The sequence below is a fragment of the Trachymyrmex septentrionalis genome, unplaced genomic scaffold, assembly GCF_001594115.1.
Source record: "Trachymyrmex septentrionalis isolate Tsep2-gDNA-1 unplaced genomic scaffold, Tsep1.0 scaffold59, whole genome shotgun sequence".
Taxonomy (NCBI): Eukaryota; Metazoa; Arthropoda; class Insecta; order Hymenoptera; family Formicidae; genus Trachymyrmex; species Trachymyrmex septentrionalis.
Genome location: NW_017305767.1, coordinates 537,149 through 550,721, shown reverse-complemented (window position 1 = coordinate 550,721; position 13,573 = coordinate 537,149). Strand labels below are relative to the sequence as shown.

Sequence of the window (13,573 nt, the reverse complement as noted above, 5' to 3'; positions counted from 1 at the left end):
ATCGCACACAGGACAGTGACATATTCCCACCCGTTGCAATGTAAGTTCGTGCAAGACGACGTGAGGCGAATTTCGCTCTCGTCGCTTTTCCATTTAACGCTGCTACTTGTTCGCTCGCACCCTTGTACGCCATTTTGCGAACGGATCCTTTGTCGCGATCTCGGCGTGATCGCGATCGTGAGAATTCGTAATGGAAATCGCGACGTCTCGAAATGGACTCTGTCTGGATATTACACGCGCGAAACATATAACCGTGTAGCTGAACGAAATTACGCGACTCGAAATCTCCTGGATCGCAGATTACCTTGCATGTATTTGCACGCGCGTCACGTTTGCAAAAAAAAAAAAATCGCGAAAGATTCCACTTGAGACTCGCACGCGAAAGGATCTTCGAGTTCGCGATTTTCATTTGTATAGAAATTTATTGAGGAAAGAAGCGAAATAATGAGTCATAGCGCTAGGAAGTTTCAGGAAGTTACGGGCAATTAACTGGTAATGAATAGCTATAGATTGTTAGGAAATGAGGAAGAATAAGCGAATTATATTACATAAGCCGAAGCTAAAGTCTTCCTTATGCGATAAATCTTTTCATTGTTGGTGCCATTTCTTCTGATGTAAATTAACTTTAATCTTGAGTTTAGGCTTTTTTCTAATTCTTAGAACGGACATGATAGAATTTCTGAAATAGAGAGAGAGAGGGAGAGAATTTTCTATTTTCCATGGCTAATTAATTAGGAGAAACTTGTCGAATATACAATACTAGGAGTAGAGTATATCTATTTTTGTAGCTGTTTTTTTTTAATTTTTGCACTTAAAATGAGATAGCTATATAATTAGATGAAAAAGGAAAGAAGAAAAGTAAAAAGTACAAAGAATTCAAATACAAAAAACAAATGTTATTCGACCTATAAGTTTTTCCTATGTGCTGCTTGCTATTCATAGCAGTACCTCATCTTGTTTGATAATTTTTATATTTTGATTACAAATATGTAGCATGCTAAAGAATCTAGGTATGCAAATAGCTAAGCACATGCACACATATCCTTAAAATAAAAGGGAAAAAAATAGCTCTGTTTTCTATAACTGAATAGTGTACATTTTTGGAACTTAAGGTCGTAAACCTTTGAATCTGTTCTTATTAGTCGAACTTTTTCATTTTTTCTTTTTTTTTCTTTTAACATGAAAAAAAAAACTTAGATGTAAGACTAAGTAAGGAAATCAACATGTTGGATTTGCAATTGCTTCTACTGTGATCTGTTAATTCGCTTATTGCTTAAGTCTTACGTTTTAAGTTTTTCTATGTGCCATGACTTTAAGGTTCTCGCGTTTGATGAAATATAAGTCTATAATATACAAGTTTATAATACAAAAGTTAATAATCTCTATCTTTAAAATTTCTTTTTAAATTGACTTTTACTATATCATTTTGAAGATATTTAATTCTAAATTTATAGAATTTTACATTACAAGTTGAAGATATAATCTTATTCTGTAGTTATTCTCTTTTAAATTGTGACTTTTGTATAAGGCAGCAATTTAAAAATCATTATAATTATAAAGTAAACACTTCAGTTTGTTCTCGTAAAGTTTCGTTTAAACTAATCGTACAATTTACAAGAAATTTATATTTTTTAATAAAAAAAACTAGAATATATATCGGACAAATGGATGATGCGTGTACATCAAATGAGCATCTTAAAACTTTTATTTTGTCAGTTTGAAAATATTTAATAATATCAAATATTAACAATAATTATGTATAATGGCATAAGATATTGTTAGTAATCTTTTCATTCTATTATTTTAATTGTTTTACATCTTACTATGAATAAATTGTCTATTGATTAGGAAGTAGCACGAGAACATCCTTAAGAAGTTTAGCTTAAAAGTACAGATCTTTGCATAAAACATAAGAAAATCAATCAGTCTTTTATTTTATAGAAATAGAAGAAATAAAAGACTGATTGATTCATTTTCTTATACTTTATGCAAGATTCTGTTTCCATCTCTATAAGTGAAATAGATACATAACGTGTTTGAAATTTGTGTGTGGGATATTTGATATTTGATGGAAAAGAAAAATCTGGTGCAGAAATAAAAAAAGACTCTTTAATTTACTTATGCTCTTAGAGTAACGCGATATTTGCTTCTTTTACTTCTTAAAGAATTAAGGTTTTATTTAATTAACCGAATTAAAGTTTTATTAAAGAATTAATGATTTATTTTATTTGCAAAAAGGGCATATGGCGACCGCTCTGATCGTTCTGATAGACGAGGAGGAGGAGGAGGAGGTGGCGGTGGAGCACGTGGTGGTGGTGGTAGATTCGGCGGACGTGATGGAGGCGGAGGAGGCAATAGATTTGGCAGCAGCGGAAACAGAGACAACAATTTTGGAAACAACAATTTTAAAAATCGGCAGCCTGGGGAACGATTACGTAAACCACGATGGGATATGAGCACTCTACCACAATTCAGAAAGGACTTTTATCAGCCACATCCTAACGTAATGGCACGAAGTATTCACGCTGTAGAGGCATATCGTTCCAATAAAGAGATTACTGTGAAGGGGGCTAACGTTCCAGGTCCCAATATTTATTTCGAAGAAGGTGGCTTCCCAGACTATGTTCTCAACGAGATTCGTAGACAAGGATTTGGTGAACCAACCGCGATCCAGGCACAAGGTTGGCCTATTGCCTTGTCCGGCCGAGATATGGTCGGTATAGCGCAAACGGGTTCGGGAAAGACTTTGGCATACATTTTACCAGCGATCGTGCATATAAATCATCAGCCTAGACTGAGCAGGAACGATGGGCCGATCGCATTGATCTTAGCACCAACTCGAGAATTGGCACAACAAATTCAACAAGTAGCGTCAGATTTTGGCATGTCTTCTCAGGTGCGAAACACATGCATCTTCGGTGGTGCTCCGAAAGGACCTCAGGCGCGCGACCTCGAGCGCGGCGTAGAGATTTGCATTGCTACGCCAGGACGTCTTATAGACTTTTTGGAACGTGGCACAACTAATCTACGTAGATGTACATATTTAGTACTTGATGAGGCCGATAGAATGCTCGATATGGGCTTCGAGCCTCAAATTAGGAAAATTGTAGAACAAATACGTCCCGACCGTCAGACTCTCATGTGGTCGGCGACATGGCCAAAGGAAGTACGTAATCTCGCGGAAGAATTCCTAACGGATTACATACAGATCAACATTGGTTCTCTGCAATTGGCTGCCAATCACAATATTCTGCAAATCGTTGATGTATGTGAGGAATATGAAAAGGAGAGTAAGCTCATGAAATTATTAGAAGAAATCTCAAACGAACCGGAAAATAAGACTATAATATTTGTCGAAACTAAAAGGAAAGTGGATGATATAACAAGAGCTATTAATAGATACGGATGGCAAGCGATTGGTATTCACGGAGATAAAAGCCAACAAGAAAGAGATTATGTATTAAATCGTAAGTGCTATTATGATTTTTTAAATACACGAGAAGCAAATATTAACATTTTTAATAAATGCCACTTGAAATTTTTTATTTTAAATTAATTCTATTTAAATAAGTAAAGTTAGAAAAATTCTAATTATAAACATTTATACAAAAATTGTTTTTGTAATATTAAAAAATCTCAGTATTTTATATAATTCTTTATACTTGTTAAAACAAAATTGAGCTAAATACTGTTTTTTATATTTATTTGATTTATCTTTATTTACTTATATATTACCTTTTGTAATATTATTTGTGATACAAGAGATGTTATTTTAGAGTTCCGGAATAGCAGATCTGCCATCCTTGTGGCTACTGATGTGGCGGCGAGAGGTTTAGGTAAGAATTTGCAGATATATAGGTATGATGTAAGGGTCAGGCTGCGATGGTTATTTCACATTTGTGAAAGTCGTGGTATTGTAATGTGGCAATAACGTGGGATAACGGCATGTGCCAGACTGATTGACATTACCTTCTTACCAGTGTGGCTGGAGATAATTTATTATTCTTAAGGAATTCCAGGAACGACTAGTTAAATATCCTATTTGATTTTACCATTGACATCTTCAGTTTCATTAATTTTAATCGCTAATTCTTTCTTTTCGCCTACTAATTATTGAAAGTTTCGGTGGTGCGCGTTATAGAGCGCACTAGAGCAATTAACATTGCCATTGTCTTTTCAGCGATACGATTAATGAAGGAATAAGTTTTAATTGTTTTGTTAACTTCTTCTAAGTCTTCTTTTATCATAGGCATAGACTAGTGTACATAGGTGGATTTTGGCGTTCTTTTGATATTTTCACGCATTTTATTTTTGATCGGTAACATTCACGTTAAATAGACTTTAAACGATATGATCGACAGAATAAATAATATAAAAAGAACGTCAAAATATTTCAGCTTTAAGAATAGGAAATCAGGTAAGCGATTTAGAGGCAGGTTTATCTCTTCCGATTTTGTACTCTCAGATCGAAACAAGTCCTGTCAGTCTGGTATTAACGTGCTGTTCTATGTGTTTTCAGAGGCACATGCGACTCTGGAGTCTTAGAACTCTGCAACTAGCTTTGGAAAATATAATTGAACGGGGCGTGACTGCTGGTCGCCGCCCCCTCGCAACAAGCTAACCAAACGCTGTGCCTCGGCCACCTTGCCACTCGAAAAACACTCTCACTCTGTACCTGCGACGGTCCAAAGTATGGAAATTGTAATGTTAGGGCGTTTAGCATAAGGACGAAAAAGAAAAGAACAAAAAGGATAGATATTGTTGTCGGTTATACATTTGTTAAATTGATAAGTAAATTGCATCAAGTCGCGCTCTGCATTATTTGTGATATTGTTTAAACACCGCTTTTTATTTCACGTAAAAACTCGGTATAAGTGTAAACAACTTTTAGAGCATATTCTGAAATCTTTGCATAATATTTATATTATTTATGAATTTGATTTGTCAAAGACTTTCTGTAAGTTAGGGTGAACAAATGAGGAGTAGCGATAATTATTAATAATTATTGCATCAAAATAGGAAGGAGTCTTCACAATATTGCGGTGCGTAATTCTTGATGCTAATTATTTGATGGGGGAGTACATGTGGGGGTTGAGTGGAGAACGCAAGGTGCTCACTTGGTGTTCCAACCTCTTCACCGAAGCAATGTACAAGGACCAAATTTCGAAATATCCAGCACAGATCCATACTTTGGTGCGGGAGAGAAGGGTGTAAAAATGACTAAGAATAAAAATGTAGAGCTCGCTAATACGTGAAGCGAGAATTCCATGAGAACCATCTGAGCTCTGATTCCTCTACATTTCCAAAAAATGTATTTACATTTCCAGCTCTAGTCGCAAACAGGTAATTACATGCAGACTTGCTCTTTGTGGTCAACTTGAATGTTATATATAAATTGCAAATGGAACTAAAGCTACTTTATTGCACCTTGGAACAATATTTTTTATTATTTGAGGTAATTTTTTGTCCGTTCTTCATGTCTAAAATATGTTTTAAAATGTCGGCCACGTAGCGCAGCATTATAAATGTTTCAAATCTTGCTGCAGAATATTCAATAATGGTAACTTGAAAACATTCTTTAATTCCATTAGCAAAGACAACGTCCTGGTAAAATGCTTGAATGTATTCGCTTTATAAGTTAATTGAACCACAAAGGAACAAGTGTTTTCCGTGTGCTGTTATTATAACTTGATGTATCTCGCAGATGTCGAGGATGTCAAATTTGTGATAAACTTGGACTATCCGTCTAACTCTGAGGACTATGTGCACCGTATCGGACGTACGGGTCGTTCGCAGCGTACAGGAACCGCGTACGCCTTTTTCACACCTGGCAATGCTCACAAGGCTGGTGACTTAATTCAAGTTTTAGAAGAAGCTAAGCAAGTTGTCAATCCGAAACTATATGATTTATCCCGAAATCCTGGCATTTTGCAGAGTGAGTTTTTTTTTAAATTACACACACACACAATTGAAAGATACTGTACTAAAACTTCACATCTATTTGAAATTTATATTTAATTTTTATAAAAAATTTTTTGTTTAAATATTTTGTTATTGCTAACTAGGGGGATTATTATTAATTAATAATTAGGAGGACGCTATGGTGGACGCAGCGGAGGTGGTGGAGGCGGTGGACGAGGATCTGGCCGTGGTGGTTCACGAGGATCTCGTGGAGGCCGTGATGCAGGAGATAGAGGAAGATTCGACCGCTCTTCCGGTACTGGTGCAAGTGATCGCAACAAATGGTCCGGAAGTAGTAGCGGTGGGTTCTCAGCCTTTAAAAAATTGATTGTGTAATTTTGTTGAATCTGTCCGCTTGAAATGGAAAAAATGTTATTTGCATTCTAAATCAGTAAAATATGAATCAAGTCACCATACAATCAAGTCTCCATATTCTTAGCCCTTCTATTCTTTCCACTTCCCTAGTTTTTAAGACTCTTGATTATATTCACTGCTGCCATATTGTGACGTTCATAGCATTAGATGGGTGAAATTACTGTGTTTTGTAAATGCTTGATGTACGCTTCACATAGGTGGCATAGGCGGGGCTAGCTATGGAAGCAGTAAATCGTTCCCTCAAAACAGCTTTGGAAGTGGAACTTCCGGCGGTGGCTCTGGTAGCTATAGCCAGAACAATAGTGGATATGGAAGCAGCTACAGGCAACAAAACGGCTATTGAACGAACGGTCAAATGTGGGTATTATACAACCTAACAAAGAAAAGAGAAATTTTAGATTGATAGACTAAATAAGAAAAAATTATAAGGGCGACATTTTTGTCTGGCTCTATATGTCTTTCTCATTTGTAACAGAATATGAACATCTGCGTCCCAGAGGGAATAATGGCAGTCGACGATTGATTGAGCCGACGAGCCCAGAATTGCAGAGAATAGTTCCAAAAAAAATTACACATTCTCACGAGCATTCGTCTCCTTTTCTTTTCCAGTACACGTCACTCTTCATTAGCTTTAAGTAATATTATAATATTATCAATTATGCAAAGTCACATATGTTATATTTAGGATAGGATCCTTAATATATTTAAGCGGTCAATTATCGCATGATTGCCGCCGAATGATATAGTATTACAATTCGATTGGCTTGCCGCTGTACATTCAATAAAATAGTGTAAGACTGACACTATAAAAAGCTAAAAACGTAACGTTGGTTTTAAGTAATTTTTCTTCGATAATATTTTTTTGACGCAGAGCGTATTTATTTTTTACTTTTACGTGCGTATTTATTTCTATAATCTATTGATATCGTAATAGCGATATAAATTTAATTTATGCTTGTATAATTGCAATTTATTTTGATCATAAACACATTTTCAGAGATTCCTCTGTGTATCATAAATCATGAATATGTATAAACGTGTGTTTATGATCGGCATTCAATTAACGTCGATGTGACATTTTGACGAAGTTATATATAAGTCAGATGTCTTAAGTCACGAATGCTGTCACACAAACACGTGTATATATATGCTGATGTCAAATTTACTCTGAAATATCCTATATAAAGACGCCTGATAATTTCATTATTACATTATCGATAATAATTAATCTTTTAAAGTGCCGGGAAAGACCATCTTCATTCATTGGTTATCGAGAATCATACGATCCAGTTTGGAATTTGCTTTTTTACTCAAGTGAAAACATTTACTTCAGCGAGGTTTATCATGCAACAATAAAACATTTGTTATGTCTATGATTATATCGCACATTTTTCCACAATGACCAAGCTTTCCAACTTTCCAATTTAATTACCCGCATCATCATTACGATATATGTTTTTATCGACAATGCTATAAATCATCAGAATGTGTAAAATGTCATTGCTTCTTCCTTGTCGCGTAACAAAGTTCAATATTACAAATAAGATAACATTCATAAATAAATTTAAGATGACTAGAAAAGTAATAAGATTGCTCCTATATTTAATTTTATTATTTTGTTCATTACGTTTAATCATATATTTGAAATTCTATAATGACTTTGTATTTTATATAATAAATCTTTGTCTGTTAGATTGTAATGTTAGCAAACATTATATCTGCTAGATTATAGTGATAACAAAAATGATAACAATTTTATAACTACAATGGATGCGTAGTAATTGCTATAAACACTAATCATGTGAATTTATTTCTATCTCTTCCTAATCTTTAAAAACCTCTTTGTGTACTAGAACAAAAAGGTTTTTAACATTGTAACAAGGATGTGTATACACAAAATAGGGAAGAGATAAAGCATGATTGAGTACTACTCATAGTAGTTTATATATATTTATATATATGTATTTATATATATATATGTGTGTGTATCTAATGTACAGGATGCTCGAAATTTGCAAATCAATATCACAGTAAAAAAGAAAAAGAAAATACTTTTATAGCTTATTTTTTCGAGAACTCGCTGTGATATTTTGATTCGCGAATTTCGGAAGTGTTATATGCACATCTATTACAGAAAATTATATGCCAAATCATCGTGTTCATCTAGCACTGAGTTTAAAAGGTATATTTAAATGAAATTCAATTTTTCGGTTTAATGCAATTTCTAAGAAAACTAGATTACTATTAAAGTTGCAGGTAACAATGATTCTATGTTCGTCGTTTATTTGTAGAATAATGAAAATTAAAACTTTAAACTCGACAGAGACATTACAGTGATTACTGTATATTGATTTATTAAAATAATCGAATTATTTGTCACTTCAGAATATTCCAAAATTAAAAATATTTTGTGTTGTCGAATTAAATTGCTACTTCATTCTACGATTAATTCTTAAAAATCAAGATATAGCTTTTATAACAGAACTTTTACCTACAAGAATAGGACATAAGAATGTATTTTCGCGTATATATCATACTTAATGTGGAGAAATCAGGTGAAATTTCTTAGGGATAAGATCTTCGCATCTGTCAAATAATCTTCAACAATCGATTATGCGGGCAATTCCATAATGGAGATGCCGATATAAAAATTATTTCTTTCTTTTGGAGAGAAAAAAAATTTAGAATTGTAAATCAATAAATAATAGGGTGTTCGGTAATCTTTTTTTCTTTATATAAAATCACTTTTTGATCAAAGCTTAATCATGTAGACTTTTAATTCGCAAGATAAGAAATTGAAATAAATTAACGTTTGCGAAATTGTGTGTGTTACTAGGAGAGATGCACGTTATCGCGCCAATTAAATTTTTCCACAACGGCCGTGCTTCCCTCGAGTTACGTCAGTCCTGATCCCTACTCGGCGATGACGTCAATTCGGCATGAGAATGAAATTTTAATTCTTGTGAGTCACAGTAGCGGAAGACGCGGCGGGATTTTAAAGCCCACCACTGAAACGTATTAGTTTTTGTTCTCGTCGCATACTCCAACATGCTTCAACATGTTCCTACCACAGCTTCTTCTTACTCTAACGAGCGCTAGTTTGAGTGAGTAGGGAGCTATGATTGGAGGTAGTAGGAGCATGTTGGAGCACGCGACGCGACAAACCTATTGCGCAACGTATGCGTGAAACAACGCATGCGATCCGATTCAATGGAAATTGTTCGAGATAGGTGGCGAGGTCTAGCGGTTACTCCAAGTTGTGCGCGCGCGTGGCATCTTCCGCCCTTTCGCCCCTCTCTATCCCTCTTTGATCAGCCCACGGCTGGCTGCCGGCGTCACTCCGGCCCGAGTTCGAGTCACTCCAGTTCAGCAGTTACGATAGTCGCGGTAGGAACTGTGGGAAGAGACAGTCAGTATTGTCAGTAGTGTCAGAAACTTGATCGTGTTCCGTCATGACGGAGGAAAACCGCAAGGAGGTCCGCGTCTGGTGCGATGGGTGGTAAGTGTCATTTGTGGATTTTTTTTTTTGCCGTGTCGAAGGGAATACACGTTGAGATAGAATCACAAAGAAGTGACGCCGCTCGCGGCCGGTCGACGAGGTATAATACGTGTCTTCTCGACGTGTCGCTAACGCGCGGGGTGCGGATTACGAGGATTGCATCCTCGCCGCGAGCTTCGTTAGGAACGCGAATCAATCGATATTATTGCACGGACGTACGTGTCCCAACCCTCCCACCGGCGCGGCGTAACTAAAATTGCGAGGAAAGCGAGTTTTTCCTGAAATTAGCTTTCTCGATCTTCCTCCGTTAGTAACTTTCACGCGACCACTAATTGCAAACGATTTATCCTTAATTATTTAGAGGTTTCTATAGAATCTTTGTATAGAATTATTTTTATTTATAATTCTATTTTTTTTTATAATTCTATTATTCAATTTATATTGTAAGGATTTTATATCGTGAAAAAGAGAAGAGACAAGAGCTTCTCTGGTCTTTTTTCTAGCGAAGCAGATTAATCGAATGAGGAAATGTACATTGGAAAAAATGTACTAAATATTAATAAATATTTGTTTGAATGACACAAATGAAATATTTATTACATGTAAATATGTATTTATTCGATACAAGAATCATTAATTTGATTGTAGTATCATCTTATTGAATAAATATTTATTTACTGTAAGTAAATTGTTTATTAGTATTATTTAAACAAATATTTATTAGAATTCAGCAAATCTATCCAGTGCACGAGGAAGTCGAGTTTCTGAATTAGTTTTTCAATTTTTATCGTTAATTTTCATTGCAAATGAAGGATTTTATTCTTTTTAAGAGATTTCTATTTTTAGGAATTATATTCTCATTTATATTTTATATTCTATTGATTAATTTATATTCTGGAATTTTATCACGAATAACAAGGAGAGACAAGCGTGTTCTCTCGAAGTCTTCTAACGATGAGGAAATACACGAAGGAGGATGAATTCTTGAATTAGTTCCTCCGAGTTTTCTCGTTAATTTTTACGTGATCGCAAATGAAGGATTTATTCTTATTAAAGATATCTACTTATCATAGGAATTATATTCTTACTTATATTTTATAATAATCCTATTTACTTTATACATCTACATATCGGGGTTTTATCGTGAATAAGAAGAGAAGCAAGTCCATTTTCTTCTTATCCATTTCTTAGGTAATAAAAAGTCTCATCCATTTCTCATATGATAAAGTCTTGTCTCATCCATTTCTACTAATTTAGATTAACTTTAATCTCGGTTTGAGTTATTTTGTATCTTTAGAATTGTATCTCTAAGAATTAGATAAAAGTAAACAAAACCGAGAATTATTGCAATTAATAATCTACATTGATAGAAATGGACATAAATTTTCTAGTAAAATAAATTAATCAAGTATAGTCAAGAAAGACAAGTTTTTGAAGCATTCTTCATATATTCAAACTTTCACGCACTAATTGCAAACGAATTATTACGAATTATTGATTCTTATTATAAGATTTCTACTTGTCTAAGAAATATTTATATTTTATTATTTTACTTAGTTGATGTATTTATATTGCAAAGGTTTTATTGGACAAGAAAAAAGACAAGTGAATTCTTTAGTCTCACTATTTTAGCAAAGTAGATTAGTTTATTGATTAATTGAATGAGAAAATATACGGGAATATATAAGGAATATACTCGAGGAAGAGACAAGTTTCTTGAATTAGAATTCTTCGATTTTCCTCTCGTTAAAACTTTCATGCGCTGATTGCAAACGAATGATTTATTCTTAAAATGTCTACTTATCTTAGGAATTGCATTCTTATCTATACATATTCGTATATTCATATATTTTATAATTTTATTATTTCATTTATATTAGAGAGAATTTATTGTGAGTAAAAAGAGGCATTTTGATGGTCCAACAAAATTATTTTCAGATCTGTAGCTAATAGCTACACTTTTAGATTTCTCGGCAAAATTGTTCTTAGTTAAATTAGTCGAATAGGGAAATATATATAACGTACTCCGAAATCGCACTTCACGCGTGATTGGCAATAGAGAATCGTCTCCGGTCGGAGCAATTCACTGTAACGATAATTCGGAGCAGCGCACGTCCTCGTTTAGCGCTCTGATAAAATGGTACAGGGACAGGACGAACATGATAGACCGGTTCGTTGGTCGCCAAATTCAAGTCCTTGTTCACGGTCCTGAATCTCTTCATTCTTTTCCAATATATGGTAACTTGTTTAAAAAACTTGCATATTTCAGATAAATTACGATATCTCTGTTTTATTAAGTAACGCTGCCAGCAAACGAGTCGTTGGAATGATAATCGATTAGCGATAAGCGTCCATGAAATATGATCGTTGTTTCGTATACGATGACTACGATTCATTACAATTCTTTTTTTTTATGATGTCGTAAAGATCTTTGGAATGTAAGACCTTGACTTGCTCAATTTACGTTTATATTTTACGTTTATATTATGCATGCCAATCAAAATCAATATATATTAGTAATGCAAAAATAAACTCGAAAATTGTAACATGTAACGAACATGCCAATTTTAATTTTATTCTATTGAATATTTTAACACTAATTTTAATCTCTATATTTCTCTTTTTATCTCGATATATTTTATTATTTATAAACCGAATTTTATTCATGTCTTGTTTCTCAGAAACTAACTACTACGCACATTTTTCTATGTAATTGTATAATATTAATTTCAAACGCGATGGATGTATACACACAGATTCATATAATCAGTATGTGTCGCCATACTGATCGTCGACTCGCATTCAGTGTTATCGCGACAAGCGCGAGTAATATAATAGTTACCAAAGCATTTTATACTCGGAGTGTGTTGATGAACTGCTTTTCTCGAAATCTTTGTTGAATTATTCATATATTACGTATTTTTTCATTTTTAATATATCGTACCTATTAGACATTTTTATGCTAAAATGCAGTTTTTTTTACTATGCTCTAAGAAATATATTTTCTTTTCGATTGTTTGCACAATTTGCAGATTTTAGTTCAATATTATTTAAACATGGAATGCGAGGCACAAACAATTTATAGATTTATACAGATATTGCTTTTGTTGACCTATTATTACTATACAAATGAAAATTACTCTTTTCTTTCACTCAAATAATTTGGACAATATTAAAATTGTAAAAAAATTTCCTATTTTTTATATTATATTATGCTAAATGATTTTTTTCAAATAATTCTTTTGATGAAATAATTTTATTAACATTTTTGTTAATGATATTCTCTATTTACACAAATTAAATACACAATTGATTGCAGCTATGACATGGTGCATTTTGGACACGCAAATTCCTTGAGGCAGGCGAAAGCTTTAGGCGATTATCTGGTGGTAGGTGTTCACAATGATGAAGAAATTACAAAACACAAAGGCCCTCCCGTCTTCACTGAGCAAGAAAGGTATATATCTGTTGCTTCATTAAAGGAAATTATGTAAGAAATAAAAGGAAATTATATAATAACGATTTTGATTGTCATTCTAGAGTTGGTTATTATGTGTTAATCGATTTCATGTTCTGTATATTATTTTCTTGAAACTCGTAATACTAGTATAATGGATACAAGTATTCTCTACTTCTTGTACAACACACTTTTTTCTCTCTTATATTTAGAAACGTGATTATATAATGAACGTTAATATTTCGATTCTAGCACATATACTTTAATCATTACGTTAGAAA

General features: G+C 33.6%; 2 protein-coding genes across 3 annotated transcripts in view; both read left to right on the top strand.

The window, feature by feature from the left end:
• The window catches only part of LOC108752178 (ATP-dependent RNA helicase dbp2-like), a 7,550-nt gene extending 346 nt beyond the window's left edge, over positions 1 to 7,204 (top strand). The window contains exons 1-7 of one of the 2 annotated variants that reach the window (XM_018492849.1): positions 7 to 40; positions 2,239 to 3,467; positions 3,777 to 3,836; positions 5,705 to 5,935; positions 6,092 to 6,262; positions 6,534 to 6,693; positions 6,812 to 7,204. In XM_018492849.1, the coding sequence (XP_018348351.1) occupies positions 39 to 40; positions 2,239 to 3,467; positions 3,777 to 3,836; positions 5,705 to 5,935; positions 6,092 to 6,262; positions 6,534 to 6,679 (1,839 nt within the window). In that variant the 5' untranslated portion in view covers positions 7 to 38 and the 3' untranslated portion in view covers positions 6,680 to 6,693; positions 6,812 to 7,204. Of the gene's footprint in view, positions 1 to 6; positions 41 to 2,238; positions 3,468 to 3,776; positions 3,837 to 5,704; positions 5,936 to 6,091; positions 6,263 to 6,533; positions 6,694 to 6,811 lie in introns of those variants that run through there. The other variant, XM_018492850.1, reaches the window with a different exon arrangement.
• Positions 7,205 to 9,773: 2,569 nt separating this feature from the next.
• The window catches only part of LOC108752190 (ethanolamine-phosphate cytidylyltransferase), a 7,224-nt gene continuing 3,424 nt past the window's right edge, over positions 9,774 to 13,573 (top strand). Inside the window, exons 1-2 of the mRNA XM_018492861.1 lie at positions 9,774 to 9,835; positions 13,155 to 13,292. Coding sequence (XP_018348363.1) covers positions 9,789 to 9,835; positions 13,155 to 13,292 — 185 coding nt within the window. The 5' untranslated portion in view covers positions 9,774 to 9,788. The remainder of the gene's footprint in view (positions 9,836 to 13,154; positions 13,293 to 13,573) is intronic.